General features: G+C 37.1%; 1 protein-coding gene across 1 annotated transcript in view; it reads right to left on the bottom strand.

Moving 5' to 3' along the window:
• The window catches only part of LOC110540592 (vomeronasal type-2 receptor 116-like), a 317,214-nt gene extending 289,799 nt beyond the window's left edge, over positions 1–27,415 (bottom strand). Inside the window, 8 exon segments of the mRNA XM_060376405.1 lie at positions 13,129–13,252; positions 18,247–18,471; positions 20,273–20,418; positions 20,421–20,504; positions 20,507–21,083; positions 21,826–22,107; positions 25,010–25,121; positions 27,255–27,415. Of these exon segments, the coding sequence (XP_060232388.1) occupies positions 13,129–13,252; positions 18,247–18,471; positions 20,273–20,418; positions 20,421–20,504; positions 20,507–21,083; positions 21,826–22,107; positions 25,010–25,121; positions 27,255–27,415 (1,711 nt within the window).
• Positions 27,416–27,715: the final 300 nt, after the last annotated feature.

Here is a 27,715-nt window from a genome sequence, read left to right as displayed (position 1 = left end):
AGGGCTACTGAAATACAAATGTGTGCAGATCTTGAAAAGGCATGACCCTGAAAAGCCTCGTACTAGTAGTGTTATGTTTTTTTCCCGTTCTGCACACTCTAACCCTAAGTGAGGGGCTCATGTTATTCAAGACACACTGGCCAATCAGGGCCTGCAGGCAAAAGAGGTGGTGTGTTCTTACAGGCATCAAGCTGCAGGTGTTACTAGCTGTTGGAACAGATTGTACATATTACTCAAACCTTGCTCTTTGGACACCTTGACAGTCAGTGACTCCTACCCGCCCAATGGAAATAGTTTATTTGTCTGTTTCTCCAGATTCTCCACTAGGATTTTTTCTGGAAAACTTCAGATTTCTATACCTAGAGCCTGCTTTAAGAGCCTCTAAGTGTACAAACTTCTGTAACCAAACTTGGCTTCAATTTTCTTAGATGACAGACCCAAAGCAAAGCCTTCTTAATTACCACCAGTGATTTGGTAACTGGAGGTTCCCTCAGTTAAATAGAAGCATCTGTATTTAAGTCTCTTTGACCCAAAGCTTCCAACTCTATTCTTTCGCTCTCAAAAGTTAAATGTACACCCGAATGAATTTTCTGCATAACCTACTTAACTTTGTCTTCTGCCTATATATGTGTATCCTGCCAAATGCAGATATTTCCTGTATCCACAACAGCGCCAAAGCAGCTACCACAAGCATTCCAGTCTGACCTCACAGACTTCCTCAAGCTGGACTTGCAGTTTTTCTCCCAGCCATAGATTGTCTCACAGACCCTGAACAGCATCAAAACAGCCTGTTCTTCCTGGACTTGACCAGTGTTTCAGTGTTTTGTCCTCCTTACAGAGCCCCCAGTGTCAGCAGGAAGTAGCCAGAAGAGAATCTACACCCATTACTCACTTATTATTAACAAAATCATGGAATTATGTGCTTCAGGCCCAGGACAAGTAGCTCCAGGTTCTCCCAGCATTCCTCAGTCCTTACCTGTTAACTTGCATGGCTGGCAACTCTACAGTCAACCCTCTACCCTGAACTTTCCAGGGCAGTGGATTCTTCTCCTCCTGACCTTGAAAATCTGGATATTTTGTTATCTCTCTCTCTCTCTTTCTCTCTCTCTCTCTCTCTCTCTCTCTCTCTCTCTCTCTTTCTCCCTCTTGCATGGCAACCAAGAGCTGCTTCCAATGAACCTAAATGTATATACTTTAACTTGCCTTACATGAGAAGCAGCCCAAGCTCCTCACTTTTTTTAATTATAGAAAAAGGGAAGAATGTTAGCATTTAGGCAGCCTGCTTCTCAGTTGCCTAGCTACCTATGATGTCATCATGTGTCACTGACTAAGTAGCTCACCTGGCAGGCATGGTTATGTGTTGTTCCTTAAGAGGTTCAACCCACCACTTTGTCTCTCTTGCCCTCTTGCCCTCTTACCCTCTCCCCTTTTCTGTCGAGGCATCCTCTCCCTTCCCCCATCCTGTCTCCCTGTCTCCTTCTCTTATTCTCTTCATATCCATCCAATAAACCTTTCATATAAAATCTTCTGTGCACATCATCATTTTTTGGGCCCTAACAATCCTGGACTCTGTTAACCAGGCCGACATTGAACTCACAGAGACAGCCTGTGTCTGCCTCTCATGTGCCTGGATTAAAGGCTTGTGCAACCATGCCTGGCAAGACCATAGATTTTTAAGGATTTGATTAAGGGAGGGTTTCTTATATCCCAAGCTTTTTATAAGATTTCTGAGTGGCTGAATGAGGGGACCTCTATTATTATCTCTCTCTCTCTCTCTCTGTGTGTGTGTGTGTGTGTGTGTGTGTGTGTGTTATGTTTGTAGTTATCAGGCAGGTGAACTGTTGCGATGAATCTTGGAATGGTTGGTACTTCCCTGACCAGGGAACACTCCGAAGTGAGACCTGAAAGGTTAGAAGTCTGTCTGTGACTAGAAACTTTGTGTTTACATCCCGGGAGCAGAGGCCAGGCCAGAGAGTTGGTGGGTTAGCCTCTGGAGCCTCTGAGCCCCATAGTGTCTGCCCCCATCAGGGTGGATCTGGAAGCAAAGCCTGAAGGGGCAGGACTTCCGCTAACCTGCGTCACTGTCCAGACTGGTTTTCCCTTGTCAGCATCCTTCTTATCCCAAGCTGTTTGCCTAAACTCTTTGAGTCCCACTCACATGGGGAGGCTGTCCATCATTCTGTCTCCCTGAAGTCCATGAGTAGCTTGTGCATGAGGCTCCCACCATGTCTGCATGCATCCTGGAGGAGGTGGGTGCATACTGCCAGGGGTTCAGGTTATGCACAACCTTGTATAGGTTATATAGGTGCCCTCTGCTGGCCTGCAGGTAAGCGAGCAGACAGGACACTATCAATAATTTTAGGGTGCTGGAGATTGATTAGATAAAGTGCTGTGTTCTTAGTGGTTAGGGTGCTTGGTCTCAGTACATAAGGATCTGGCCACATCTGTTGACCTGAAGGTATACACACATGCTGAACAGTGTACAAATAGTGTTTAGGGTGCAGGGGGCTGAGTAGCTAAGGTGCTCTGTGCTTACTGGTTAGGGTTCTCGGGACTCAGTACATAAGGATCCTGCCACCTCTGCTGGCCGCACACATACATGGGCAAAGAAACGAGGAGGAGGATAAAGAAGAGGAAAGGGAGGAAGAAAAGTAAGAAAGATATCTGTGTGGTTTTTACATGTTTCAATTGAAACATGGATACTATTTGGTGTTGATTTGCTTTATTTGAACCAACATACACAGTTAAGTGTGCAAGTATTCTATAGTAATCTGAATAATTGATGTTTTTCTGCATGGTAAATAAAATATTTTCAACCAGAAGGAAGGTGTGGAACACGGCAAAACAACACAGTATATTTAGAGTCTGTATCAAATAAGAATGGTTTGGTAAACTTTTTCAGAGGAAGCTTCTCATATTCAAAGACAAGAACTATCACTGGCTTAAAGCATTTTCTCAAGGCACCTATATTCTCCCAGTACCCAGAAGAGTCATAATTACATAAATTCTGGATTGGCAATTTTGATTGCTCACTTCCTGCTTTGTTATCTGAAAATCATAAACCATACCAAGCAAATATTTCTATAAAGATTAAACCAGAAAAAAATGGTGTGATGACCATTTTGTGAGTCCAACCACAACATATGGGATGCAGTGTATGTAGTGGCCTATGCCTTCTGTAAAATGCTATTGAGCAAAACAGAAATGGGTCTATAAAAGACTAAAACAAGCAGGGGCTTCTACCATGGCAGGGAAGCCTCACTCATAAGCACGGGAACTGTTAGGATCTAACATCATTGGTAAGTAATTTACCGTGGTCAAGCCAATACAACATTTTTTCTTATAATTAAATTTATAATTTTAAATGAGAAAAGGTTCTATCACAGACTATTTGTCTATGTCGGTAATTATCTTACATGATTTTGGAACTGAAAGCACTGATTTGAAGACATTAAATTTAAATATATTTCAGCAAATGTTTTCCTAGGGTGAGATGAACTTCTGTCTCTGACATGAACTCAGTGGCAGGTTCCTTGAACACCCACCCTAAGCAGCCTGGCCAGGCCACAGAGGAAGACAATACAGCCAGTCCTGATGAGACCTGATAGGCTAGGGGCAGATGGAAGGGGAAGAGGACCTCACCTATCAGTGCACTTGGAGAAGGGCTTGGGAGGAGATGAGGGAGGAGGCTACAGATGGGATTCAAAGGGAATAAACTGTAATAATATAAAAAATTAATAAAAATGACAAAGAAGTCATAAAAAGATGTATGGGTAATCAATGTAAAAATATAACAAGTTAAAAAAATTAAATTTTTATAATTTCATTCAATATGTCCAATGCCATAAGATACAGACAAAGGGATCATATCCAAAGCAGCCATTTCACCTAAAATACAATCTATATTTATGACACAAAACTTTAATAAGATCCTTTTGTGGATGATAAATAGCTTGTTCTACAGTCAGCAGTAATTGAAAAGTAAATGTTTTCACAGGTTATGTAAGGTAGGTTGAAGGTGAAACTAAAACTGTGTTTCCATTATTAAAATTTTAGAACACAGTGCTCATGAGCCCAGGCCATATCTCAAGATGTTAGTGATAAGTATAATGTTTGTGTTTCAAACCAACAAGATATAAACTTAGCACTCATTTAAACGTACAAGCCTTCAAGGAGAGTATCATTGAGAAGATCGCTGAGCAAGTCAATTGAACTTTTCATTCAGTCAATGGTAAGTAAATAAAAGAACTGTGAATGTTTAGTATACTATGTATTTTTTAGTATTATGGGAATCAGTAATATTTGACATTGATATTGACATAGTCTGTAATCACGGCTTCTAGTCATAGTATATTAGGTAAGTTAGTACATCTCTTGTACACATAACTGTGTACCTATATAGAAGTTCTTTAACACAAGTTATTAATTAGTTAACAATATTAGGTTGCATTATTAATTTTCAGAAGTTTAGTTTTTTGTTATCAAGATAATACTGGTATCTCAACAAAAATTTGGAATATCTTTCCTTTAATTTATTCTTTTCCCTTCTGTGGAATACTTTCAGGAGTATTGCAGTGAGTACTTTGAGACCCCTGTAAAATTCATGCTGAATATCTGGAGCTAGGCTTGCTTTCTTTTATTTTTACATTTAATTGAGAGATTTAAATTACTGTTTCTATCGTGTTTGTGATGTGTCTGTTTAAATAATTTACTTCATCTTGATTTAATGTTGTTAGATTTTATAACTGTAGAAGTCTACTTTTTTTACAATTTAAAGTTTAGTTGAATGAAGACGTTTAAAATATAAACCTATGATTCTCTGCTTTCCTCACTGCACATTGTAGTGTCTGTTAAATCAGGATTGTTGCAGTTGACATGGAATTAAAAGAGAGAAGGTGGGCATTTCCAGATGGAGGATTTTTCTCTCAAACAGAACACTGACACACTAGACTTTTGAGGGGGGAGTGGAGATTCTGTACTGTAGTACCATGGGCTGCAGGTTTTAAGTGGCTTGATGGGGAGAAGAACATATCATGGTGGTTCAGTGTCTAAATTTCTGGCCTTAGTTCTGCCTCTGAGGTTTCATTAATGAATTGTGTATGGTGGCAGTTATTCTTGAGCATGGGGTAGTTTGCTGGGAAGCATTTTCCAGTCTGAGATTGTTTTTCTTTGTTAATGTTTCTATTGCTATGATCCAACATTGTATATGTGTGTGTGTGTGTGTGTGTAATAACAATGAAAAAAAAACATCATAATTTTACAAAAGAGCAATGAGGAATGGGAGTGTTTGGAAAGAGAAATGAGGAGAGGTAATGATGAAGTTATATTATGCTTAAAGTTATATCAGAATTGAAAAATAATAGAAATAAAAATAATAAATCAAATCACTATCATTGATGTATTAAACTTTCTTAAGGCAGCAAAAATCCTAATTGATTTTTTTGTTTAACAATCTTTGCCACTTCGTTGTAGAATTGAGTCTGTTACTACTGAGATTTTACTGGAACATGTTTATAAATTTCCATTATTTTGTTGATTTTGATGTTATCCTTAGATTTTCAAAAAAATGATTATTATTGGTTGCTTTCATTCTTATATTTAACTATAATTTAACTACAATCACTTAGAACACTCAGTTTACTAATAAAAGGATATATATTGTTCAGCCCTGAAAACATACATACAGATAGCATTATAAAAAATCAGCAGTTTATATTTCAAAATACATGTATATAACACATGAAATAACAATGAATAAAGAAGCCGTGAATTTGAAGGTGAGCAGTTGGGAACACGTGGGAAGGCCTGGAGGGAGAAAATGGAAGGAAGAAATTTTGTAATGAAATTACAGCCTTAAAATAATTTGTAACTGTTAATATCCAGAAGTCAATACCCAGGGTGGAAAAAGTGAGGCAGGTGAATTCAGGTTCAGGGACTGATATTTGAATCTTACTCTATACCAAAATTTAATTTATTTGGGCACCTTGATGAGGAAATAAATAGTTTTATTTAGGTGTGAACCCCCAACCTCCATATTCAGATTAAGGAAAAATGTCAAGTAATCCTTCAAATGCTTTTTTTAACACATTGAGCTCCTAGTTATATATACATTGTATGTTGAACAAAAATACACTTCCTTGTTTCCACCATCATGTGTTCTTCTCATTTTTCTTATTGCTCACAGTTTCAGTGAATATTTGTTACCCCATTTCTGTCTAATTTTTCTCAGGGATCATGGAATAAATTAGATACCACTTCCATGGTCTATGGAACTATTCTGATTTGGTAGTAAATACACAACAGTTGCATCAACAAATTGCAGCTATTGGGTCAGATCAACCAGTACCTATCTCTGCTGTGGAAGTTGCATATAAATATCTGTAGTCTTTGACATCCTTTGACTCAGGATAAGACCCTTTGTCTTTCATTATTAATTTCAGATTAATCTTTGGAATTTTTCTAATTTTCATTCTCGTTGTTCTAGTCATCTTTTGAAGAATAAAAAGTGCCCTACATGTCACACAATATGTCTATACATGTTAATCATTAAATCAGATAGCAGGAAATTCAGAGCCATATTCACTGGAATGGTGATTCTGATGAAGCCAGTTCAGCTGTTTGACGAAATTCCAGCAAAGCTGAGCAGAATGTAACAATCACTGTTCTTCTTTCTTTTTTTTTCTGTGTGTTCCATTACTAGGGACTTTCTGCACTGATTCATTTTCTGTTTTTTGTTTTGTTTTTCTACAAAAAAGTTATGTTTTAGTCTTTTTATGAAAATCCTATACTTAACTCTTCCTTTCCACAGTTTGGAAATCGTCTTTATGCCCTGGAGATTATTAAGCACAGATAAGCAGATAGAAAGATGAGGCCAATATTTCAGGAATTTTCTTGGGGTATCTGCCTGTAAACAGTATATTTCAGGGTAAACAGAGACAATATGCAAACCTCAGCAGGCCAGGATATTCGATTATAGATTTAAGACATTCTTTTATTATAGGCTTAGAACTCCCTGAAAATGTAGTTTAAAGATAAGAGGCCATAGAGAGTACACTCCTGATGGAATAAAATTCAGTTAACATGATATATTGACTAAAATAAAATTTCCTACTTCATAGCATAGATGATGATATTAGTATTTGCTATTCATAAAAAGAACAGTTCAGGTATTATCTGTTTGTATGGACTGTGGTCAAACTGAAAACACTGCCAGCCTAAAAGCAGACTTTCATATATTAAATGTGTTTTCTTGAAGGAGACATTCTTTAGATTCCTTAAATTAGGGTTATAGGGCTAATAATAATAATTAACTCTGTTATGTTTGTAATTTTTAAGTGTAACTGAATTTGTAACCCTGGGTATGTGATGAAAAAAAATTAAACACCCACTCTGTACCACTTGTGTAATCATTAGTCTGTGTTTGTACTGTGAAACTTGTATAAATAAAGTGCCTTGTTGATAGTAAGTTAGAGCCACAGATATTCCTGAATTTCAGAAGTTGGCAGTGAAATTCTCCTGACTACTGTACTTCACTCACTCCCTTCCCCAGTAGTCCCCTCATCTGCCCTGTGAAGCAACCTGTATGCAAAGACCCTCCAACTCTCCTTTCCCTGCTGAAGATGGCCCCACAGAAAGTTTCTTGATACAATCTCATAGTAATGAACTGCCAACAAGAGAGCATGCATGAAACAGATCTGGGCTCTGCATATATGTAACAGTTATTCTACTTGGTCTTCATGGGGGACACTGAACAGCAAGACCAAGACAATCTCTGTCTTTTTGTCTGCCATTGGATTCCTTTCCCATAATTATACTGCCTTGTGTAACCTCAATAGCTAAAATTGTGCATAATCTTATTGCAACTTTATATGCCAAGGCTGCTTGATATACATTGGAGGCTTCCTTTTTTCTGATAAAGAAAGGGAGGAGTAGTACATTGGTTGGTAGGTAAGGTAGGTAAGGTTAGTAGGAGAGACTGGGAAGGGAGGTGTGAGCAGATGCTTCAATATTACATAAACAAATTAAATAGTATATTTAAAAATAAATAAAAAGATTATAATAGAAATCAATGAAATAGAAACAAAGAAAACAATACATAGAATTAACCAAAGGATGAGCTGGCTCTTTCTGAAGATAAACAAAATTAACAGATCCTTGTCTCAAGTAAATCAAATAAAGAAATAGAAGACACAACAGAATCAGAAACAACAGAAAAACATTACTACAGACACGAAAGAAATTCAGAATATTCAAAGGAAATATCAAAAAAATACTATATTCCAGTAAGCTTATAAATGTACATGAAATGGATGTTATAGAATTGCTGAAGCAACCATGATTCAAACATGAATTCAACAATAATTCAACAACCTAAATAGACCTCAACAGACCCATGAGGAAATTGAAAAGCTCACAAAAGTTTCCCACCATAAAAGAAAAGAAAGGTGTAAGATCAAAAAAAAAAAAAAAAAAAAAAGGAGAATCCACGATGGTGGAGACCAGTGTGCACTCTATATGAGAGGCAAATGATTTCAGAGACTCTGAGACCAGTGAGTGGACAGGTGGCTAAATTCAGAGCATCAAGTTTTGTGCTTCCTGTCCTGGGTGGGACATTCAGGAATTAATTGGAATCATTCATACCCAGGTCCTCTGTGGTCATGTCATGGATCCAGGAGTAGCAAACATTGGGCCACCTGACCTTCCACGTACTACAGTGAGTTTGGACCTCCATATCCATGGACTCCCTGCTCTAGCAGACAGACATTGGATCCCTCCTGCTCCCCTGAGGGCAGCATCAGGATTCCTGTGACAGCATCCCAGGAAACAAGACACAGTTCTGCTGGCCACCTTGTGGACACTGATCTTCAATTCACCACCTCCCACCTGTTTTTGTGCCCACCACTGCCCTTCAAGACACTGGCATCTGAATCGCCAGCACCCATTCTTGAGCCACTGCACATTTCTTGTCTCCTGAATACTACTTTAGACTCCAAAGACAGGTGGATCCAGTCTCTTGTGTGGGTCCCAGGAAGAAACAGCTAAGGCTATAGACAACCAAGATGGCTAAAGCCCAGCATAAGAACATAGTCAACAAAAACCATGACATCATTGCTCCACCAGAACCCCTCCCCTCAAAAAACCAATGGATATTCTAATGTAACTCAAACACAGAAAAATGACATTAAGTTTATGTGTATGCAGTTGTTAGAGGCAAAGAAAAAAAAAGAGGCAAAGAAAAAAAAATCTCTCAAAGAAGTACAGGGAAATACAAAAAAAAAAAAAAAAAAAAACAGAGGCCATCATGGAGAGGAAACCACAACCAAACAGGTGAAGAAAATGAATAAAGTTATTCAAGACCTGAAAATGGAATTCGAATCAATAAAGAAAACACAAACCAAGAAATCCCTGGAGATGGGGTACCGATAGAAAGAATCAAGCACCACAGAGAAAAGCATCACCAACAGTATGCAAGAGGTGAAAGAGAGAATCTCATGCTTTGAATATACAATTAAAGAAACTCATACATCCCTCAAAGAAAACAATGGAAAGGTTCCTTATGCAAAACATCCAAGAAATCAAGGAATCTATGAAATGATGAAACCTAAGAATAATAAGAATAGACTGAAAAGATGATTCCAGGATACAAGGTCCAGAATATATTTTCAATAAAATTATAAAAGAAAAATTCCCCAACCTGAAAAAAGGTGATGTCCAGAAACATACAGGAGACATATAGAACACCAAATAGAATAGACCAGAAAAGAACATTCTTACAATAATCAAAACACTAACTCTACACAATGAAGAAAAAATATTAAAGCAGGAAGGGAAAAAGATCAAGTAACATATAAAGGCAGACCTATCAGAATTACACCAGAATTCTCAACAGAGACTATGAAAGCCAAAAGGCCTTGGGAGGATGTCATGCAGACATGAAAAGACCACAGATACAAACCCAGACTACAATACCCAGCAAACATTACAGTCAAAATAGATGGAGGAAACAAGATATTCCATGATGAAACTAAGTTTAAACAATATCTATGCAGCACCCTGGACAAAATGAAGCTACTAGCAGGAAAACTCCAACCAAATGAAATCAACTAAACCCAAGAAACACAGGCTATAGATAAGATCACAACAAAAAATCAAAAGAAAACAAGCACACATATACACTGTCCACATCTACTCCACAATACAAGGAACTAGCATTCATTGGTCAATAATATCTATCAAAAGCAGTGTACTCAACAATCCAATAAAAATACACATCCTAACAGTACGCTTACAGAAAAAGGAGCCAGCATCCTGCTGCATACAAGAAACACACATTAGCCACAAAGATAGAAACTTCCTCAGAGTAAAGTGCTAAAAGATGGTTTTCTCATCAACTGGACCGAAGGAGAAATTGGTAGTACCCTCCTAATATGTAATGAAAGAGACTTCCAACCAAAATTAATCAAGAGATGAGGAAGAACACTTCATCCTCATGAAGGAAAAATCCACTGAGGACATCAATATCTTGAACAACTATGCCCCAGATACAAGAGCTCCTGCACTTGTAAAAGAAACATTTTTAAAGCTTAAATCACATATTAGTCCCAACATACTTATAGAGGGAGACTTCAACACCCCACTCTCACTAAGGTACAGATCATTGAGACAGAAGCTAAATGGTGAAATAATGAAGTTTACAGAGGTCACTAATCAAATGGACCTAATAGATGTCTACAGAACTATTCACCCAGACACTAAAAAGTATAAATTCTTCTTAGAACCCCACGGAATCTTCTCCAAAAGTGACCATATATTTAGGCACAAAGCAAATAAATCTCCATGGATACAAGAAGACTGAAATAATCCCTTGAATCCAATGACACCACCATGTTCTAAAGCTGGATTTCACTTATGACAGAAATAGCAAAACAAGTATACACAATGGAACCCAAATAACTCCCTACTCAACAACAGGTGTCAGGGAAGAAATAAAGATAGTAATTAAAGATTTCCTAGAATTCAATGAAAATGAAGGCACAACTTGCCTAAACTTATGGTACACAATGAAAGCAGTGCTTAGAGAAAAGTTCATAGCACTCAGTGCCTTCATAAGGAAATTTTAGATGTCTCATACAAGCAATCTAATGACACACTTGAAAGAACTAGGAAAAAAAAACATATAAACACACCCAACAGGAGTAGATGGCTGGAAATAATCAAACTCAGTGCTAATAGCAATATACTAAAACCAAAATGTTTTAAACCGTCAACAAAACCAAGAACCAGTTCTTTGAGAAAATCAACAACATAGAAAAAACCTTAGACAAAATTACTAAAAGGCAGAAAGACACTATCCAAATGACAAAATAAAAAACGAAAAGGGGGACATAAGAACAGACACCAAGGAAATCAAAAGAATCTTTATGTTGTACTTCAAAAGCCTACACATCGCAAAATTGGAATGGACAATTTTCTTGATAGAGTCCACTTACCAAAGTGAAATAAAGATCTTGTAAATAAATTAAATTGGCCTGTCTCCCTTAACAAAATAGAAGCAGTCATCTAAAGTACCCTTCCTAAAAATCCCAGGGTCAGATGTTTTCAGCGAAGAATTCTATCAGACCTTCAAAAAAGTGCTAACTTCACAACTCTTCATACCATTCCACAAAATAGAAACAGAAGTAACATTACCAACCTCATTCTATGACCCCACAGTCATCTTGACACCTAAACTGCACAAATAGCCAACAAAGAGAGAGAACTTCAGGCCAATTTCCCTAATGAACATTGATGCAAAAATATTCAATAAAATCATCGCAAACAGAATCCAAGAACACATTAAAGATATCATCCACTACAACCAAGTAGGCTTCCTTCCAGGCATATACTGATGTTTTAAATCACAGAAATCCACCAATGTAATCAATCATATAAATACACTGAAAGAAAAAAAAATGATCATCTTCTTAGATGCCTAAAAAGAATTTGACAAATACCAACACCCAATCATGTTTAAAGTCTTGGAGAGATCAGGCATGTGAGGCATATACCTAAACATAGTAGAGGCAATATACAGCAAATCTATAGTCAACATCAAACTAGACAGAGAGAAACTTAAATCAATCCCACTGAAATCAGGGACAAGGAAAGGATGCCCACTCTCTCCATATTTCTTTAACATAGTACTTGAAGCTATATAGCACACTGCAAGAAATTTATCCTGTGGTAGCATTAGATCTTAGAATATAAAGAATATTTAATTAATCTTTCAACATTTTATTGTTTTAATAAAAGATAAAATATTCTATTTGTTATAAAATTATCTAAGGCTTGGCTTTTTTGAGTAAAATAAATAGTAGATCCTTATTGTAATGTTTATTCCTCCTGACTTTATTTTTTTATAAAAAATTTCATTTAAAAAATAACATAATCACTTCTTTATATCTCTTCTTGTTCTTCTTTCTCTAGACCTTCACCTGGACCCACCCTACATTTATTCTCTCTCAAATTCACGGAATCTTTTTTATTAAATGTTGTATTTGTGTCTTTGTGTGTGTGTTTGTATTCATAAATACAACCTGATCATTCCATATGATGTTACATGTACATGTTATCACATGTTTGACCACAACCTTAAACAGGCAGCCATACTTTAATTTATAAAGACTGGCTTTTTCTATTGTTGTTGATACTCAAAATGAAAATTATAAGTTTTTAAAATGCTATTCCATTTCTTGTGCATTCAGGAAACAACTACAAATGTACATTCCCTGTAGTTATTTTCAGGAATGAATCATGAGGTTTGTTTATTACAGAAATACAGTTTGATCTTGGACAACTGAAGATCTCACACTCAATCAGGAGCCTATAACATGGATCACTTCAAGAGCTGAGATGGCCATTCCATGCACCAAAAGGAAGGATTTTTAAGTAGGTTGATTTTGACAAAATAGCAAGAGAACTCCCACTGAAACATTCACACATTGTGTGGAATCAGCAGTGGTTACTAATGGGTTCAGAGATAAGTGAAAGAGACATAGGAAAGAGCACTGCATTATGACACCACAGTCACTTCTTAGCTTTTCTCTTCAACATTCCCAAGCAGTTTGAGGAAAAGTATTAGTTTTCTACCTGTCTGGTTGGAAATGTGCTGCTCTGGACAAAATACACAAGAAAAACAGCAGACAGGTCTTTCTTCTTGTGTAACTTTCCAGAATCCTGGACCACAGCTCTGTGCACATACAGATTGAGGAGTCTGAGGGCAATACAGAAAAACTGGTAATAATATTTTACATTAATTTAAAATACTTTAAGCTAAATAGCTTAAATGCATACATCCTATGTAAAATATATGTATTTATGAGGAACTCAGAGGTTTTAATATGGGACTGTAGAATGGAGTAATTTAGCACATTTCTCAATCCTAAATGTTCAACATCCCTTTATGGTGTCTAAACTATGACTCACTTCTTCCTAGCCTTTGTGAAATGTGTACAACATCCATATATTCTCCCCTGTGAGGCACCAAGCCAGAATTCATTTTTCATATGAATTATGGAACAGTTGGATTGTCAGACAGAATCTCAGTCACTACTGCTTCATCTATTTCTACCTTTACATTTCTAGTCATGTAATAATACTCACACACTCTCCTTTAGCTACAAAAGGAAGTTCAATTTTCTCATGAAAGATGGTTTTGTCTTTGGTGAATTATGATATATTACTGTGACTTTTACCTTTGACTACCAATGCTAGGAATAGTTCTATGCCTTTCTTTTCAAACATTAGTGACATTTCCATGTAAGATTTTTACAAGTTGCACTTTAGTTAATCACATTAACTACTAAACTTCTAACGCAACTTTAGTTTTTTATATGTTAGAAATTGTGTAGGAGAAGAATTATTTCTATCTATTCTTAGCCTCTTTTCTGCCTTGATTTGAATTCAGTTTCTGACTCATAAATATGAATATATTAACAGATATATGCTTCTGGATAACTGGCTCAGAAGTTAAGAGTGCATACTGTTTTTATAGAGAAATACCAAGTTCAGTTCCTGTCACACATATCTGGCAACTCATATATATTGGTTACAGAAATGTGTTGTATCCAAATCCATAGTTTATTGTTCATGCTAGTTCACAAACTTGTAAATCTATTGATGTGCTTGAGTATGAATTGTGTGAATGGAAGGATGCTTGAGCATGATCATGCATGTATAATAAAAATATATGATTATATACATACTTTTGTATGCAAGTTTGTGTACACACAGAAAAACCCATACACCTACACACCTATATAACCATGAACATTCATTCATTCACTATAGCATGAATGAACACACATTGAAATTCAATTCATCTAATTCTATCTACAAGAAGCACTTAACATTTTGAGTTTGTTTTTACATATATTTATATGTATATAAATAATTCTGAAATATACATATACATAATCCTGAAATACTGGTTTATTTCTGAATTAAAGTAATCAAATAAGACTGAAGAGTTTAGTGTTTAGCATGCTTGTCACATGAACATGAATACCTGGATTTGATAATGCTGAAGGGATGGAAAGAAAAGTTGGCTGTAGAAAATATTCCTCTAACAGGAATTTTGTGATCATGAAGACAGTAAGAAAGTCAAGGAAATTTTGTCCACTGAATACTGCAAAATCAATAAGCAAAGGTTTCAGAGAGATAGCTAGCCTGTTAAAAATATAAGGGTGAGGAACTGAGGAAGATAACCAGTGTTGAGTGTGGACCTAACAAGTACATGTGTTCAATAACACACAAGCTCACAATAACAATAGAGCTAGGAACATAGAATATATGAATCATTTTAAATTTTCAAAGAGACATCACACAATCAGGGAGACAAGGCACATACCTAAGCAAATAATGGCAATGTACAGCAAGCCAATAGCCATCATCAAGTTAAATGTTCAGAAACTTCAAGCATTCCCACTAATATCAGTGACAGGACAAGGCTGCCAATCTCACCATATATCAATACAGTGCTTGAATTTCTACCTAGAGCAATTAAACAAGTGAAGGAGATCAAAGGGATACAAACTGGAAGATAAGAACTTGAACTACCACTATTTACAGATGATAAGTGACGCCCACGATTCTACCACAGAACTCCTCCAGCAGCTAACCAATTTCAGTGAAGTGTCTGGATACAAAATTAACTCAAAAATTGAAAAAAATTCAGTAGACCTTCTGTACACAAGTGACAATAGGGCTGAAAAATAAATTAGGGAGACAACACACTTTACAATAGCCACAAATACTACAAAATATCTTGGTGTAACTCCAACAAAGAATTTGAAAGACCTGTATGACAAGAATTTCAAGTCTTTGAACAAAAGAAAGTGAAGCTTTTTCGAAGATGGAAAGAACTCCCATTAATGTGGATCAGTAGAATTAAGATACTAAAAACAGCCATCCTACTGAAAGCTATCTACAGATTCAGTGCAATTCCCATTAAATTCCAACACAATTCTTTGCAGACCTGGAAAGTGCAACAATTAATTTCATATGGAAAAACAAAAGACCTAGATTAGCCAAAACAATTCTATACAATAAAAGAAGTTCTGGCAGTGTGATCATCCCTGATTTCAAGCTATACTACAGAGCAAAAGTAACAAAAACTGCATGATTTTGGCATAGAAACAAATAGATTGGTCCACGGAGACAAACTGATGGTCTACCTGGATGCCTGCATGTAGAAAATGCAAATAGAACTTTATGTATGACCCTGCACAAAATCCAGGATGACTGGATCAAAGATTTTGACATAAAACCAGAGACTCTAAATCTATTAGAAGACAAAGTGGTGAAAAGTCTGGAACTCATGGGCATAGGAGACAATAGAACAACAACAGCACAGGCTCTGAGATCAACAATTAATAAAAGGGATCTCATAAAACTGAAAAGCTCCTGGAAGTCAAAGGACAATATTAACATTGAACAAAACGACAGCCTACAGATTGGGAAAAGATCTTCACTAACCCTACATCACGTAGAGGGCTAATATCCAAAATACACAAAGAACTTAAGAAAACAAACATGAACAAATCAAATAATCCAATTAAAATATGTTAAGAATTCACAACAGGAATGTGAAATGGCTGAGAAGCACTCTTAAATGCTCAATGTCTTTAGCCATCAGAGAAATGCGAATCAAAATGACTTTAAGATTCCATCTTAGTCCAGTCAGAATGGCTAAGATCAGAAACTCATGTGACAACACATGCCAGAGAGGCTATGGATAAACAGGGAACACTCCTCTGTTGCTAATGGATGTGAAAACTTGTTCAAACTCTCTGCAAATCAAGCTGGCACTTTCTCAGAAAGTTTGGAATAGTTCTACCTGAAAACCCTGATTTACCACTTTTGGGCATATACCCAAAAGATGACTCACCATACAACAGGGAAATTTGTTCAACTATGTTCATTGCAGCTATATTTTTAATAGCCAGAAACTGGAAACAACAGTTATGTCCCTCAAGCAAAGAAAGGGTAAAGAAATTGTGTTATATTTACAAAATGGAACAATACTCAGCTATTAAAAATAAGGAAATCATGAAATTTGCCAGCAAATGTATGGAACTAGAAAAGATCATCCTGAGTGAGGAAACCCAGAAGCAGAAAGATACACATGGTATATACTCACTTATAAGCAAATATTAGAGCTATAGTACAGGATAAATATACTAGAATCCATTGACCAAAAGGAGCTAAGTAAAAAGCAGGTCCCAAGAGTGGGTGCCAAAATGTCACTCAGAAGGGGAAATAGATTAGACAGCAGAAATGGATGAAGAGGGGGAACTGGACAGGAGAATTAATTGGGAGGGAAACACTGGTGGGGATCAGATGTGGAGACAATGGAGGGTAGGAGGATCTAGGGCTGGGAAAAAGAAGGGAACACAAAGGGAGTCATCACTTTATCAAGATGGCGGCCAGTGATAGTGCAGGCTCCCTGGAGGATATGGGTGTGCTCTAGCTGAGACCCCTAGCAGGGAGGAAAACCTGAAACCTGAAATGACCACCTCCTAGCTAAGCAGGGCTAATGAAGTGAAGGGAAAACAACCCATCAACAAAAACTTTGATCTAAAAATTACCCTTCCAAGATAGAAAGACCTGGAGGGGACAGAAACTCCACAAAGAGAACAACAAAGCCAAAATACCTGAACCCAGGGAGGCCTGCAGAGACTGATGCTCCAACTAAAGACCATGCATGGAGAAGACCTATAAGCTGTGTTCAAAGAAAGCCTTTGGGCTGTTCATTTCCCAAGACTTTTCCCTAGTAGGGGTAGAGGGATGTCTCTGACATGAACTCAGTTCCCAGCTCTTTGACCACCTCCCCCTGGTGGGTGAAGCCTTGTCAGGCCACAGAGGAAGATGATGCAGCCAGCCTTGATGAGATCTGATAAGACAGGAGGTCTTCCCCTATCATGGGACATGGAAAGGGCAAAGGGTGAGAAGAGGGAGGGTGCATGGGAAAGGGAGGATTTGAGGGAGGGGGCTGAAGAGGGGATACAAAGTGGAAATTTTGTAATAAATAAATATATAAATAAAATTAAATTAAAAAAAAATTACCCTTCCTGCAAGAAGTGTGGAAATAAAGAGGGAACAAAGATTGAGTGGAAAGTACAGCCAGTAATTGGCCCATCCTGAGACCCACCACACAGTAGAGTCTTACAGGACGGTTTTCTGGGAGGCTCCACCTGGAGGGAACAGAAACCCTATAAGACCAACAGATGACTAACTCAGACACATGGGAGCTTACAGAGATTGACACATTAACTAAGGAGCAGGCATGTGTGGATCTAGGCTCTCTGCAGATATATGGACAATGAGTAGTTTGGTCTTCATGTGGGTCACCTGGCAAGTGGAGCTGGGAGGGAGGGTTCTAACCTGGACTCTATTGCCTGCTTTTGGAGCACTTTCCCCTGGCAGGGATGCCTTTCCTGGCCTCAGTGGAAGATGATATACTCAGTCCTGATGTGACTTTACGAGTTGGAGAGGGTTGATATGGTAGGAAAGGAGGTCCTTTTTTTCTTGGTGAAAAGCAGAAAAGAGGGAGAAGCTAGGGGGTGAGGAAGGTGGGACCACCCTTGGGATGAAAATAAACTGAAATTAAAAAAAATATTTTAAAATTTCAAAGAGACACCACACAACCAAATTTAATAACTCTTTACATATATTTCTCTACATATTAAATATTGAAAAACTTCAGACCTGATTGAAGTTGCTTGGCCATTTAACTAGAACTTCATTGATGAAAAAGCCTTGATCTCATGGACTCTTGAAGATAAACTCTCCCACTTTAACTAGTAATTAATTATGCTTAGTATGTTCCACAAAATTTTGAATATCATGCATTTCTATAATCTTGTTTTCATCAAAGCTTATTTCATCTCCAGCACCATTTGTCACTTTAATTTTCCTCAGAAATGGATGCATCTGAAGAGAGACATCATTTGATATGAGTGGGCTGTACAAATTATTGGTTGACGATCTTTAAGAGAAATCCGTTCTCTCTCTCTCTCCCAAACATGCCTATCTTTCTGAAGAGGCTTAGTTTATGTGTCTCCCCATTTGTTTTGGTGAGACTGAAGAGTTTAAGTTAGCCTGAGTATAACTCCATTTTGAAATAAAGAGCCATCTTTACTAGGAGCTGAATTCAGGTACCAGGAAATATCACAGAATGTACACTTGGCAGAAAACAAAGTTATCTCTACTAGCAACAGCCTTCAGGAAATATTACAGAATAAATGCTTCATAGAAAATAGAGACAATCACCCTGGCAAAATTCAATGAGAATCGGTTGAGAATCAGCTGGGAAAATTCTCCCCAATGTTTCAGATATAGTTCAGAAGAATAGCAATTGTGATTGTATGCCTTAGGTAATTGTGATTCAGAGAAGGTCACCTCACCCCTCTAACTTTTACCTAATTCGTAACGTCGAGGCATGTGCCCCACCCCTGCTTGCTGTCATGAAAATATTCTCCCCCCACCAATTGCTGTCTTGGAAACCCCCTGATCACAGCCTTCCCCTTTAAAAACCCTGCTCACTCAGGGCTTGGAGTCTCACTTCTCTTCTGCTGCGTTGGTGAGACTTGGGTCCCAAATATGATTGCTCTCTTAATAAAGTTCTCTTGTTATTGCATCAAGTCATCTCCTTTTGGTCTCTGAGTGTCCTGTGATCCTGGCATTACAAGATGAACAGTTCTCCCCATGAAAATAATGTAAGAGTTACTGAACACAAGAAGAAATATGTACATTGTGGAAAACGTGAACCTTGTTCTTACAGGGAACAAGGTCTGTGAATGTCCTCAACACCAGAAAAATGTGTATAATCAGAAAATGTAGATTTTTTTTGTAGAGAATATTCTGTTTAATAATGTAAACAACATCATTTCAGTGGGTTCATATGTATTAAGATATGTCCATTTTTATGTCACACAATGAATATGAGTGTATTTCAAAAGACATGCATTTATATACAGACTACCTTGATGTGATAATATTAGTGGAGCTTATTTAAAGCTCCATATTGATTTAAAAATGTACATTAAATATGTACAAAATTTATGTCATTTATAACTCAGGAAACTGAAAAGAGACCCACTGCCTGCCTTCATTTCTCTTTGGTTTGTTTTCTGTCACAACAGTTGACTTTCAGCTTTGATATGAACACTATGTGGGACAATGTACACTACAAACGTGCCTGGTGCCTCTGAAGGCCAGAAGAAGGTGCTGGATCCCCCCCCACGTGGAGTTACAGACAGTTGTAAGCTTTTATATAGATACCAGAAACCAAGTGTGAGTCTTCTCAAGAGCAAGAAGTGCTTCTAAACACTGAGTCACCTCAGCCACCTGGATATGGGTTATTTTTGCTTATTGCATACAAGTATATATATCTTATGGCACATGACATATTCCATGAATGTACATAAATTTTGATTATTGAACTTGCTTTATTTTTACATGGATTACATTTACATCTTACGGAATTCCATATTGAACTACAAAAACATTTGTTAAAAGATGTACAGACTTACTGTCTTCAAGTCAGTGCTTTCAGTCCCAAAATCATATAAGACAATTACAGACATATACATATACACTGTGACAGAACCCTTTTCCATTTTAACTTATAGTTTTAATTATTAGATGAAAATGTTTTATTGGCTTGACCACAGTAAATTACTTACTACTAATGTTAGATACTGAGCTTCCCTTGCTTATGAGTGAGGCTTACCTGCCATGGTAGAAGCCAGTCTGTGTTTCTGTCTTCCATAGATCCCATTTCAGTTTTCTTCAATAGCATTTTATCGAGGGCATGGGCCATGGCATGCACTGCATTCCATATGGAATAGCTGGGCTCAGAAATGATCATCATATCAATTTTTTATGCTTAATCTTTAGGGAAATATTTGCTGGGCAAGGTTTAAGAACTTTACATGGCAAAGCAGAAAGTGAACAAAAAAAATGTCCATCCAGAATTTATAGAAGTAAAAATCTCCTGGGTACCAGTTTGGTGTAAGATCCTCAGGAAAGTTCTTGTAGCCAGGGATAGTTCTCTTCTTTGAAAATGAGACACTTCCTCTGAAAAAGTTTATCAAATGATACTCCTCTGCTGCATACTCTAAATATATGAAGTGTTGCTTTGCCATGATCCACACCTTCCCTCTGGCTAAAATGATTTTATTATTAATGCAGAATAACAGCAAGTCATCAATATCACCATAGAATATCTGCACATTTACTTGTGTATGTTGGTTCAAGTCCACCAAATCAGCAACATTTTTTAACCTTTGCTTCCAATAAGGAGGGAAATTTTGTGTAAAAGCCACACAGATATCTTCTGTTGACATCTCTTCTTTCAGGTGAGAGAGGAACTCCTTTCCTTTCAGATCATCAACCACAAAAAGCCCCACCCAATTCCAGCCGAAGTATAGCAATAAAGAGATCACCCCATGGGTTAAACCTCTGTCTTTAGGAGACATCTGATAAAGGGATGGGAATGTAACTTTGTCCCTTAGCTTGGTATCAAAAGGTCCATATGTGATCTGAAGAAGAAAAAAAAAAGGTGATTTTGATATTCTAGGTATTTGGGGTCATCACCCTAATAGAGAAAATTGATTCATTCTTCCCATATGAATTGTTTAACTGAGTGATAGTAATCAGAGTTACACTGTGGGCTTTGTACTCTTGATTTTTCCTGACACTTATACTCACCCAATAGTTTCTCTGTTTGTACTAATACCTTCTGATGGATGCTTTGCTTCAGTATAGGCTTACAATAGTCAGTAGTGGGAATATACCTAAGTAGATATTCTCTTCTTAGGTCTATTATCCTGAATGAGATCTTAAAATTTCTTTGGAATGTTTTCACTGGTGATCATCGTAAGGATTGTTCCAAATTTAGTTACATTTTCTATGCTTTCTATTTTCTATGTCATATATTGACCACTGTATGAATTATGAGGTGTTTTTATGGTAAATTGGGCACTTAGATATCTGTGTTTTAGATTTTGACTTGTGACCAAATAAAGCCTTAGTATCCACAGTACATCTTGCCAGCATTTGGATATAGACTTATGAATACTGCTAGGTGATCTGCTTTGAAATTCTCAGAATGTACTGCTCATGCTTTTCACCACACCCTTTCCACTGTTAACCATTGCCATATCAAGGTAATTCATTCACTGCTATTTGAAATCTGCCTATAGTAAACATAAACCACTTGTTTGTTTTCTTTTGGTAATATTTTCCTATGTGACTATGAACAAAAATACTCTCCTAACTTACTTGTGGGACTTTGTCGAGCTCCAAAAGTGTTCCAATAGCAGCAGAAAATTCTGGCCTGATTCTTGAAATAAGTCCTAGAACTTTGTGTTGTGTTTTGCATTTGTAATTAGGGATAAAATCACTCCTTCCAGACAAGAACATCAGAGGGCCCTCCAAGGTTCTTTTATTAGAATTAAAGGCATTGTAGATATGGAAGCCCATGGTCACATTAGGAAGCAGTTGTGAATCCTTATTGATTTCCTCAATGGCAAAGTATAGGGTCAGCATAATTTGATAGTTTTTCTATCTTGATCTAAACACATAGGGATTGAATGATGAGTATAGTTAGTCAAGTTTCTTCAGAAAGTCTTTATCAAATTCAGGAACCTAGAGGTCTTAGTCCTTGACTTTTCCTGTGACATATAAAGCTTCTGTGACTAATTCCCTGGCAACTCAGGAGCATCATGGAATGGCTCCTAAACTCTCAGAAATTAAATTGCATCTAGTAATTGTTTTCTTGCTGTGCATTGTCACTTGTCTGTGTCCTATGACTGCTGAATATATAAGTGCTGATGATGTTTCTGTTCATGGAAATGTTGGGATATGGAAGAGTTACTAAGGTGTTCACTAGGAATGTGAATAACCACCTCATGTCCTTTTATTTTGAAATGATTCAATCTCATACTCACTTAAAAGTGTAACAAGTTTGTTTTTATGCATTCCTAGTGTTAAAGTGTCTTTTGGGGGATAGACACATGTCCAGGCATCTAAGCACACTGACCCCTTTGAATAAAAGCTAGTATCAGTTCTCAGTGCCCACAGGGTGGCCTTGGAACCATGTGTGGCTCTAGGTCATAAGATCCTGTCTGGCATATTTGGGCACCAGGCACACCTGTGGCATCCACTCACATATAAAAAAAAAGTCAGCACTCAAGGACATGAAAAAATATATACCTGTGTAAAATAGTGTTCTGGGGCCTTGAGAAATGACTGATATATTATGACTACTTGCTTCTCTTGTGGAGGTCCCTGATTCAAGTTTCAGTAGTTAGTTTTAGGTTCCAATAATATGAAACACCACTTCTAGGGGATCTGAGTCCTCCACTGGCCTCTAACAGAACCATGAACACAAGTGGTATATACACAAACATGTAAGCAAAACACTTGTAAACATAATGTAAAAAATAATAAATCTTTACAAAAATGTAAAAAGTAGTAACTAACGGAAAGGTATTTCTCAAAGTTTGAAGGAAACCCCCAAGTACATTAAGACAGTACAAAAGTGCTCTCAAGGGGAAGAAGTGTAACTTTGTGGCAGGTAGGTGGTCTAAACTGTCTCACTCATGGCCCTCAGTGTTTGTAGATTGGTTCTCAGAAGCTTCTTTCAAAACCTGTGTTAGAAAAGAGTCTGGGTGACAATTAGAGAGGGAGATTAACAGAAATCATGAACCTGAAGGCCACTGGGTTCTACTGAAGGAATGATTCTGCCTTCAGATCTGCCATCACCAGGAAGAAACACCATTTGGTTGTACTACAGTAACCTGAGATATATGGCCAGATGAGAATCTATTGGTCAATACCAGGCAATTAGGAACAACTGAGAGAAAGAAAATGAGTCTTTCCCAGGGGTTATCCCACAGGAAATATTGAACTGTATGAATGTGTACGTGTATTAATGAGATCTCCTGGAAAGACCTTTGTCTGCAAAGACTGGCTATAAAAACATTAATGATGTGGAGAAATTGGAATGTAATAGTTTTAGAGGTTTATTACCATAGTCCATGATACCTGCAGAACCCTGAGTAACCATTTCTTGGACACCTCTGCTTTTGAGTTGATCTCCTGTAGATAATGAATAAAATAATTTTGGAATGTAGTAAGCCAACACACCTCTGGCTTCTGCCAATCTAAAAGATAAGAAAGGCATCATATAATATCTTGGGTCTGTATGGTAACTTTCTCCATCTTGCTGTTAACCTCCTCTCTGATGTTTCCAGCAATGTATTGGATTTATAGCTTTCTTTATTCTGTTACTATGAAAACTGCATGAAGCTGCTTCCATGTTATAACACGGAATTTGGGATAATGTAAATTGTGTTCAAAGACTCTCAAATTTATTCAACAATAAATTCTCTCTTTTTTTCAATTTTAGCTGAGGGCTGATGTCTTTCAAATCACATAAAAGTAATACAAAAGACTAAACAATGGATCCAGTTGTTTATATCCATATAATTATTCATTTATATATGTGTGACAGAAACTCCACATGAATATTATCAGGGCCACTCAAACAGGGACCAGAGGGTTCTAGAGAGTTTGAAGCACCCACCAAGGACAATGCATGCCTGGACTTAGGCTCTCTACATATAATTAGCTGAGGAGGTGATTAGGTTTGAGGTGGGCCCAGTAGTTAGGGGAGTGGGAGATATTTCTCACATGGACTATGTTTTCAGTTTGTTAATCAATTTCCACTAATGGTACTGCTCTAACAGACCAAAGTGGAGGAAGACAAACTCAGTCATAAGACAACAGGAGTTGGGGTGTGTAATTATGGGACAGAATAGGGGAGGAGGATGTAGGAGAGAGATTTGGATTGGAAGGAGAAGAGAGTGTGGCATATGACTAAGATGTAACTTGACTTAATAAAAACATTCAAGTGAAAAATTATGGTAATATATTAGATGCTCTCCCTCAAGTCCCTCAGAGTTCTGCTGAATATGGAATTAAGGAATTTAATGAGAAAGGCTTTCTCTGACAGACTTCATGAGTCAGTAGCTATGCCTATCCACAAATAAGGTGGGAAGAAATGTCCTTTTCTTTGATCATATTTCAACTGTGGTAATGCTGAACCATGAATTGCCACATGATTCTTCCACTAATACATCCCTGCCCAAACTATGGACATTGTTGAGTTAAATGCCATACTTGGCCTGGCTAAGGTAGGATAATTTTCCCATGTTTCTTCTCCATAAAAAAATCTCTCAGTCCTCACGAGTCTGGTGTTTGGAGGCTGATGATGCCCTGTGTGGCAGCTGAAACCTTAATCCTGTTTTGTGTGGCATCCAAAAGCTGTCAACCTCTGCTCCCTACAAAGTCTTTGAGATTGCCATGGAGGATCCCAGACTGGGTGCTCAGGTGTCCGTTAAGTCTCTGTCATTTTGACTCATATAGAGGCCATTTGGATTATACTTCCTGTCAATTTTACACCTCTCAGATCTCTTGATGTGTTGACAGCATAAATGTCATGACAGAAATTTAGCAGAGGTAATAAAACCTTAGGCAGCTTCTCTGAACAAGGCTGCATCTGTACGGTCCATCTGTATCATACATGAAAGTCAGGCCTTATTTGTTTCTACAGCTCCTAGGTTCCCTGCTAAAGAAGGCATTACCTTGCTGTGAAAAATCTAATATCACAAAATTAGATTTAAATGAAATTCAAACTGAAGCTACTAATACCTAACAGTTTGCTTTTTATGGTTCTTTCATTTAACTGAACTTGTTTGTCTATCATTTCTCCCAGTAATCAGACATCTTTGTCTCCTGGTAAATGCCTGTAGGAGGAACAAACACTTTAAAGTTGATGGAAATTTTGAATGTCTAAGAAAGTGATTTAAGGTATGTAAATGCAAGTGTAAATGTCTGAGAAGTAGATTAAAATATGTGAAAATGAGACTTAAAGATTTCAAAATTTCAGAGTTTTAAAATATGAATCAATAGAGTCCTGATATGCTATGAAAACCTTCAGGTGATAGCACTGGCTTCTCTCTCATAGTTACAGAATCAAACTTTTTAATGTCCTTCCATTCTTGCTGAAGATATACTTCCGTGCTTCTCATTGTGCTGAAAACTTATCTGTCATTACATATTCAAAGAGAAGAAAGGTTTTTCGTTTTTTTTCTACCCCAGAACCATACTTTTTGGTGCCCAAGCTTTAGCTGTAAAGCATGACTCTACTCCATGTGTTTACAAACATTTTCTTTTCCTACAATGGGGGTTTCAGTTTAGATTAGAGATTGTGGTCATGTTAATATATTTAAAACTTTTATATCTTCATGTAAACTTTAAAAAACTATGATTTAAGCTTCAAGGAATTGAGACTTGATCCACCTATCACAGGTCAAACAGAATCTAGATTAAGATGTTTGTCAATTAACAATTCAGTCTTTTCTATCTCTTGTCTATATTTGTGCATGGGCTCTTTCATTCCTCCTGTGTTAGGATTCCTTCTCTTTCCAGATGGAGTGGGCTACTGAACTATGGTTTCTCTATCTTGTGAAAGCATTCCTAAGAGGTCTTTACTTCCAAAATAAATTAGGTATTTTTTTTCTATTCAAATATTCCATAACAATACAACTGCCTGGATCACAGGCTTTTATGTTTTTTCCTGCTCAGAGAGGAAATATGTATTGAGGTTTCAAGAAGACACTTCTCAATACATGACCATTCTAATCCTGAAACTGATGTTCAAATGAACAGAATTACCAATTATAGCATCTACAGAGAAACAGGCATATGAAAAGGCTTAATGATTCCTCCACATTATCATAAATAACCAACAAACTAACACACAGTTTCTCAGAGAGATAAAGTGGCAGATGAATACTTCAGAAAGTAAAGAGATGAACAACAGAAAATAAGACAGAACCAAGCAATGAATTTAACTGGGCATAGAGAAAAGTTTCAACAGTCTCCAGGAGAACTTGAATGAGGGATAGAATAAACAGCAATACACAGGAAATAGTACCATATAAGACAATTCCCAAGACAAAACTGAGATTCTTTGAGAGGAGAAGGACAAATAAAAAGGTTGGAAATGAAAATCATAAAGCCTCCAATCAAATCACAGAACACTGGGTTTCCAGCAGAGCTAACTAAGCAGAAGACAGAATATGGGCACAAAAGACATGATTTTCAGAACACTACATTATAATATCAATGATAAATAAAAAGTCATAAGTATGACCACAGTATCTAAACTCTGAGATACTTTAAATATACTAAATAACACATGAAACTGAAAATTCTAAGATTTGTACTGGGGACATAGGGATATTCAAGTTCACTTTAGCAGAAACTCTGCAACTCTCTGGAAAGAAACCGATATTCAAACATAAGACATTTAGATGGACAAATAGAGCTGAGAAGATGGAAACTTATTTGACTTATTAGAGTCAGTGTTTTAAATATATGTAAGTCTGACCATGGAATCACACTATGGGGCAGACATAAAAGTTGTTTTTATTTTATCCCTGGTTTCTTTCTGACTGGAAACATAACAAAGAGAAGTGTAAATGTTTGCAGGTGAACAATGGAGCAGAAAAAAATGTGAAACTGTTTTTCACATTGTTCTGTATCTAGTTTATTATTCTCAATGGAATTACATGTGTTTAGCAAGTCATGTACTATCTTGTAGACAGAAAAAAACATAGGACATTCAAGCAACTACTCACAGTTCAGCCTCCCATAGTCGACTTGGTTCTCTGTCAAAAAAGTTCTGGACGTTATAAGGTAGATCAAGTGGGATGGAAATGGGGATGAATGTAGCAAGGTTAACATCTGCCTCCATGTAGGTGTTGGGCTTCCAGTAATGACCACAAGTGAACAGAGGCATACTCATTGATACATACACAGGTTGCAGGAGGAGGCTGAAGAAAAGCAAAGGAAGGGACATGTCAGACTCTTCACTACACAGAAACAGTCCCCTGCATTGAAGTGGATCCAAGGAGATTCTTGGCTTAGGTCCTGGAACAGGCTCAAACCTCAACAGTGTCAGAGAAGACTTTGTATGCTTCAGCTGCTTCCTACTGTTGCTTCAGGCTCTCAGTCTTTGTATACTCGAAGGTTCTCATGACGCATCAGTAAAAACATTGTAGCAAAGTCCAGAAAACTGAAAGTACTGAGATATGTCTGT

This window comes from Meriones unguiculatus (assembly GCF_030254825.1).
Source record: "Meriones unguiculatus strain TT.TT164.6M chromosome 13 unlocalized genomic scaffold, Bangor_MerUng_6.1 Chr13_unordered_Scaffold_40, whole genome shotgun sequence".
Taxonomy (NCBI): Eukaryota; Metazoa; Chordata; class Mammalia; order Rodentia; family Muridae; genus Meriones; species Meriones unguiculatus.
This window is presented reverse-complemented; position numbering and strand designations above follow the sequence as displayed.